The sequence below is a fragment of the Morus notabilis genome, unplaced genomic scaffold (genome assembly GCF_000414095.1).
Source record: "Morus notabilis unplaced genomic scaffold, ASM41409v2 Scaffold843, whole genome shotgun sequence".
In the NCBI taxonomy this organism is placed as follows: Eukaryota; Viridiplantae; Streptophyta; class Magnoliopsida; order Rosales; family Moraceae; genus Morus; species Morus notabilis.
In genome coordinates this window covers 438,056-444,576 of record NW_010361268.1, presented here as the reverse complement: position 1 = coordinate 444,576, position 6,521 = coordinate 438,056, and the positions used below count along the sequence as shown (strand labels likewise).

Sequence of the window (6,521 nt, the reverse complement as noted above, 5' to 3'; positions counted from 1 at the left end):
CGGCGGATAAATTGCTTCTATACTTTTAACATTTTTTCCCCGGCTGAATATACTCATGAGGCTATTGAACTGTCTCTCTTGTGAGTTGTAGTTTGCCAGTCATTTTCACGAGTTTATTTTTTATTTTTTATTTTTTACTTTTTATTTTTTTTCAAAATTTTTGACCTTTAGGGTTAAAAAACAAGTGACTTTTACACGACAAAAAAATACGATATAAAATTGACTTTTCATTTTTTTTTAATCTCATTCTCATTTTCAATAGTAATAGTCAATGATCTAATTAATCTATCCAACTCAATCGAACTCGATCCAATCTGATTTTAAATTTGAGTTAATCCATACAACGTGAATTTCTATTGGGCATGTTTAGGACCTTAGGTTCAGTCTCCCGCAAAGGGAACTTATTTTAAAGATATATTCATTAATTTTCATTAATTAAAGTTATAATTTATTAGTTTGAACTTATATTTTTTATTTTTTATAAGAATTTCTCTCATATTTTTTCTTTTAGCGCCGGCTCAAGGGCAAGGTAAGTGAGGCACTTGCTTAAGACCTCTGATATTCCATATTCCATATTCCATATTAATACAAATGTAATAGTATATGTACATATATGTCCAATACACACTTCCAGATTCCCAATTAATATATATATATATATATATATATATATATATAAGTGCGTGTAGTATATGTTCTAACATGCAAGCTCTCGATAGGAATTCTTTCGCATATATATATTTTTTTTTTAAAAAAAAAGGAGCATTATTGATATTTATTAACAAAAATTTAAACTCTGAAAATTTGAATTTCCATAAAAAAAATCCACCTCATGCTCTCAGATTTTATATATTTATATATTTATGTTCATATAACTTCACATGATACCGACATATATATGAGTGTGGTTGGTTTTAATAGTTACTCTAATATTTTCTTATTAATAGATATCATCGTTTTAGTGGCAAGATCATATTGATCTGACGGTTATAGTAAATTTAAAAAATTGATCAAAAAAATTAATGACAATTAATGAAACTGGATTCTTATCATGTCACGTTATCAAATTTCTATATTTCATAGATAATCACAACAATTGAACCGGTTGTATATATATCTATAGTCTATATATTTATTTCTAAAAAAACTTTAAAACATGAAAAAGAACCATACTTAATAAATAATACATTTTATTCTACATAAATATTACATATATATATATATGTTTTGTCAAAAAATATTATGTAAATATGTAATTAATTGTTAATTATTTGATATTAATAGGTTTGACTAAGGCCCCTAAATGGTTTGAGCCGGCCTTGTCTTCTTTTTTAGGAATACCGGTGTTTCCTGCTTATCAGTAGTTGAATCTGTATTATTTTTTTAATCTGATTTGACTTTTGACTAGATTTAATACAGATCCGACAACTGATAAGCAAGGAACATTGGTGTTCCCAAAAAATAGTGAACACTAGAGAAAATCATGTTTTTTATATTTCTTTTATTATTATTAAAAGATTGGAATAAGTTTGTGTTGGGAATAGTATTATAGAAGCATGCGATGTAATAAGATATTTATTATTAATTTAATAAAAGAGTTTATTCATTATTTTATGTGCATATATTATTGAATATTTTATGAATATCACTAAAAATTCCGTGATTATTTATATGACCTTAAATATTGTATATAAGTGTTATATGCGAGAGGATAATATTTATGGATAATAATCAAAACGATGTTCGTAATGAATTTAATTAAAGTTCATAATTTTTAATTAAAACATTACTAATACATGTCATTCTCATTTACAATAAAATGGTGTTATCCGCACTGTTAATATAATGAGATATTGAATGAATGTATTATGCATAATGAGATTGTGTGGAATCGAGACACATATACAATATGAATTTCTGATAATTTTCATTAAGTATAGAAATTCTAATTGAGTCTACCGATGGTCATATATAGAATGATCTTAATCCAGAGTTATTAGCAGACTCCTATTTGTAGATTTGTGTTTTTTGACTTATTTGGTACAGATTTTGAGATTCTTTTTGAAATTTAATTTAAGTTTTTGAACTTTTGGACAATTGCTTGTTAGTATTAATTAAAAATAAGGGTAAAATAGAAAAATAAATGTAAACTGTTAAGAATATTTACTAACTAACTAAAATAATTAGGTTACTTATTACCTTAAGTTTATAAAATCTTTTATATACTATAATTTCTCACAAAAAAAAAAAAAACCTAACCCAAGAGATAGAAAACAAAACAATAAACAAGCCATAACAACATATAAAATAAAGCATATCATAAACATTCAAAGATATGAAAAATGTCCATTCAATTTCTTAAAGTTGTGAGCTGACCCTCTCATAAAGAGTAGACCTCACATTAAACTCATTTAATAAGACGTTAAAATTTCACTATTCACATAAAATAAATCTCATTAAATAGATAAGAGGATCTACAATTTTATGAGTAACGGAATTTTTTCTCCATGAGATGAACATCATTTTTGAAAGACTTATTTTGATAGGGTGGGATCAATACGATTGTGACTTATTTTTGGAAGACATTTTGATAGTTCAATCGTGATTGATCTTATTATAAGGCAAAATGTCTCACTTATCAAGGTGTTTGATCTAGATGCGTGACATGTGGTGGGGCCAAAGTTCGTCCAGACGTTTAATACTGCTCCAAAAAATGATTTATATAAGCACGGTCATGACATCTTTTATCGACTAAACTTTTCTTTTACGACACGTTCGACTCTTGGCTGCAAATACTTCTCCATCTGCGAAAAGAAATCTTATCCGATAAGCCACGTCACGAGTTAGAATGTTCATGGATGACGTGGCGACCATAAAAATTCCAAATCAGCAGCAGTAGAAGGGATGAGCATAAAATTGACCAATAGGAAAATCTTATTAGGAAAACCTTTCTCTCTCTACAGTGACTATTGTGGAAGAGGGAGAGAGAAGAATTTATTTTTAAATTTACAATTTAAATTGTATTATAATAAAAAATTTTAAAAAATAATTATATTTAATTTTTTTATTATAATAAATTTTTTTTATATAAAATTACATCTCAATTTAAATTAACGAATTAATTAGTCTCCACTTGACGTTGGGTCTGGGATTTTCTTTTTCCCCCAATTGAACATCGCACAGAGACCTGAAAATCCCTCAAGCTCTCTCTTTTCCCAATCATAAATTCCCATCTTTTCTGTGTAAAATTTCTCATGCATATTGGCCTTTTGAGATCTGCAATTGATCTAATCTCCTTCAATGGACAGTAATTATTCAGCCATTCCCAAAACGTCATATCTGGAATTGCGGGTAAAGAACGATCCTCGAAAACCTAGATCCCCACCCAAGTTCCTTCCTTCCAAAGTGGAGAGATATCTGAATTCGAAGAATGCGAATGGGCATGATTTCGACGACGGTCTCGATTTTCATGTAGATAATATCCCCTAACTGTTGGCGATTCTAGGTCTAACCATGACTCTGGAATCTCCAGCTCAGTTTTCAATCTCTCGACGTCGATCATCGGTGCCGGGATTATGGCCTTACCGGCGACAATGAAGATACTTGGGTTGGTTTTGGGGTTTTTGTTGATAATTCTGATGGGGATTTTGTCAGAGATTAGCGTCGAGTTGTTGGTGAGATTTTCGGTTCTGTGTAAGGCGAGATCTAACGGCGAGGTCGCTCAATGCGCGTTTGGATGACCGGCGAGAGTCTTGTCGGAGATCTATATAATCGTGAACAACGCAGCCGTTTTGGTGGTTTATCTGATCATCATGAGAGATGTCATGTCGGGTTCGATCCGCCATCTTGGAGTATTCGATCACAGGAAGCTTCTGATTCTGGTCATTTCGGTGGTTTTTCTCACACCACTTTGCGCGTTGGAGAGGATTGATTCTCTGAGCTTGACTTCAGCTGCTTCAGTAGCTCTTGCCTTAGTCTTTGTTGTGGTTGCTTGCGTTGTTGCGATCATTAATAATATTTAATTTCATCGAATTTAAAATTTAAATTTTATTATAATAAAAAAATAAAAAAATCTCAAAAATATTTATATTTAATTTTTTTTATTATAATAAAATTTTCATATAAAATTATATCTTTTAACTCAAATTAAAAATTTAAATCATTAAATTAAACGGTGCTGAGCCCAGATTTCGGGCCCTAAGAGGCCATCTTGGACTTGCTTGTGGTGATTCCCATCATGACCAATGCTTATGTTTGCCACTTCAAAGTTCAGCCTATTTACAACGAGCTTGAAGACCGGTCTCCTCAGAAGATGAACCGTGTGGGTAGGATCACCACTGTTTTTTGCATTGTGGTTTATACTTCAACAGCCATGTCTGGTTATCTCCTCTTTGGGAATGATACAGAGGCTGATGTGCTGACCAACTTCGATAAAGATCTCAGGATTCGATTCAGTTCGGCCTTGAATTATATCGTCGGTTCGGGTACATTCTTCATTTGGTTCTTGTTTTTTCCAGTTATCCATTTCTCATTAAGGCAAACAATTAATGCTTTGGTGTTAGAGGGCTCTGCTCCTTTGTCTGAGAGTAGGAAGAGGTCATTAGTTTTGACAATTGTTCTGTTGGCACTAATTTATTTAGGATCCACCGTGATTCCAAACATTTGGACGGCTTTTAAATTTACAGGGGCAACCGCAGCCGTGTCGTTGGGCTTTATATTTCCTTCTCTCATTGCGTTGAGATTGAGTCGGAAAGGGGAGAGTTTGAGCCTCGTACAGAAGCTTCTTTCGCGGTTGATGCTAATAATGGCTGTAGTAGTCAGCATTGTTGGAGTAGTTGGAAACGTTTATAGCCTCAAAAGCGAATATAAATGACCTTCTTCACAGTGTTATAAGGGTTATTAATTTGGTGATCATTGGTAGAAAGTCATGGGCTAAAAACTTTTCTGATCAGAAGAACGGCAAATGAAATTGGCTGAGGTCATCCAGGGAAGTTAATGCCTGAGCTGTTTCCAACAGTGGCAATTTTTTCTAGGGGGTGAAATGAAAATGGCTGGAAATATCACGAGGACCATCCCCATTGTTCAACACATTTTTTTTTTATTTAATTTTATACTTTTTTCCTATGTTTCTTTTACCCTTTTTGCTTAGAGGAATACCAAAAGGTTGCTCTGTGTCGGAGATAAATCGTTTATAGGGAAAAGAATAGTTCTATACTCCTTGTGACAATGTGTAAGTTATAATTGGAATTAAAATAAAAAATAATTCAGACCACGCTTTTTTCATCGCACGCAGTTGTAATTAAGTTATAATTAAGGCTTAGACGCTTAGTCGACTGTCTAGCAGGGAATTACTTCTGCATTCGTTTGCTGGTATTTCCGAGTTGACCTCCTTTATTATTCAAGAAGAGAGTGTTCATGGCATTATTTCCTCAGTTTTTAATATTCTATATGGATTCTTGATTTGCACTCATCATGTTATATTATCAACATTCTATGCTTTAAGACACAACAACAGGGACATGTCACAACAAACAAGAAGCTTATCCCTCACTCGGTTATATCCAAAAGGGAATACGCTTCTTTATGCATGTTCCCCTGAATTTTATAAACACGAAATTAAGTCCTTGATTCTTAATCATAAATCATACGCATTAATAGGTGTAACTATTGATTAAATAGCAGAATTATGCACTTCTGAAATTTCATCAAGATAGTACCATGCCAATAATAAGAAAGATCCGACTGGAGTTTATACAAGAGCCAACGGTTTTGCTTCATTAACTGGTTCCTCTTATTCATACAATGTCTCATGTTCAGTTAGAACCAAGATTTCTGATCGTCCAACATCACCAATAATCCCCACAGGAACAAAAACCATCTTGAAAATGGTGGAATCTGTTTCCATCTTGTATAAATCTTGCGCTGGGAAATTATGGAGCCGAATTTCATAAACGAGTGACTGTCCCCACATATTCGGAGGTTCTTCAAAATTTGAATTGGAGTTCAATCTGGTGTGTGCATGATCCCATACACAACCGCAAGCTTCTTACTGTGGTAGAGAAGCTCATCCTATTTCTGCTCCTCTTCGACGTCGTGAAGAACAAAGTTTGTATATGGTACTTAACCTGTTGCTTTGAAGCTCTGGTACAAGTCATTCAGTTTTGTGTTGATATCTTCAAAGTAAAAATGTGCCTTATCCCCCATTCGAAAACAATGCACCTTATTCTTGATCTGAATCCAGGTAATGGCGGGTTCTTTGACAACTCCATTGTCTTTCATCAACTCCCTTATTTCCCTTACTTTCTCCCACATACCTTGAGATGCATACATATTTGATAATAAAACATAGGTTCCGGATCTTTGCGTCTCTGTTTTGAAAACCCTTTCAGCCACTCTCTGGCTAAGTTTGTTGTCGTGGTGGATCCTACAAGTAGCAAGAAGGGCTTTCCAAATTGCCGTATCTAATTTCACAGGTACATTTTCAATGAGAGCTTCTGCTTCAGTTAGCCGTCCTGCTCTTC

General features: G+C 33.0%; 1 protein-coding gene and 1 pseudogene across 1 annotated transcript; one reads left to right on the top strand and one right to left on the bottom strand.

Moving 5' to 3' along the window:
* The first annotated feature begins 3,168 nt into the window (after window positions 1-3,168).
* LOC21408396 (amino acid transporter AVT6E) lies at window positions 3,169-5,341 on the top strand. Its single transcript, XM_010098863.2, is given in 3 exon segments — window positions 3,169-3,475; window positions 3,478-4,016; window positions 4,142-5,341. Coding segments are annotated over 3 exon segments (1,446 nt in total). The 5' UTR covers window positions 3,169-3,300; the 3' UTR covers window positions 4,874-5,341.
* A 431-nt stretch (window positions 5,342-5,772) lies between these two features.
* LOC21408395 overlaps window positions 5,773-6,521 on the bottom strand; it is a 2,930-nt pseudogene continuing 2,181 nt past the window's right edge.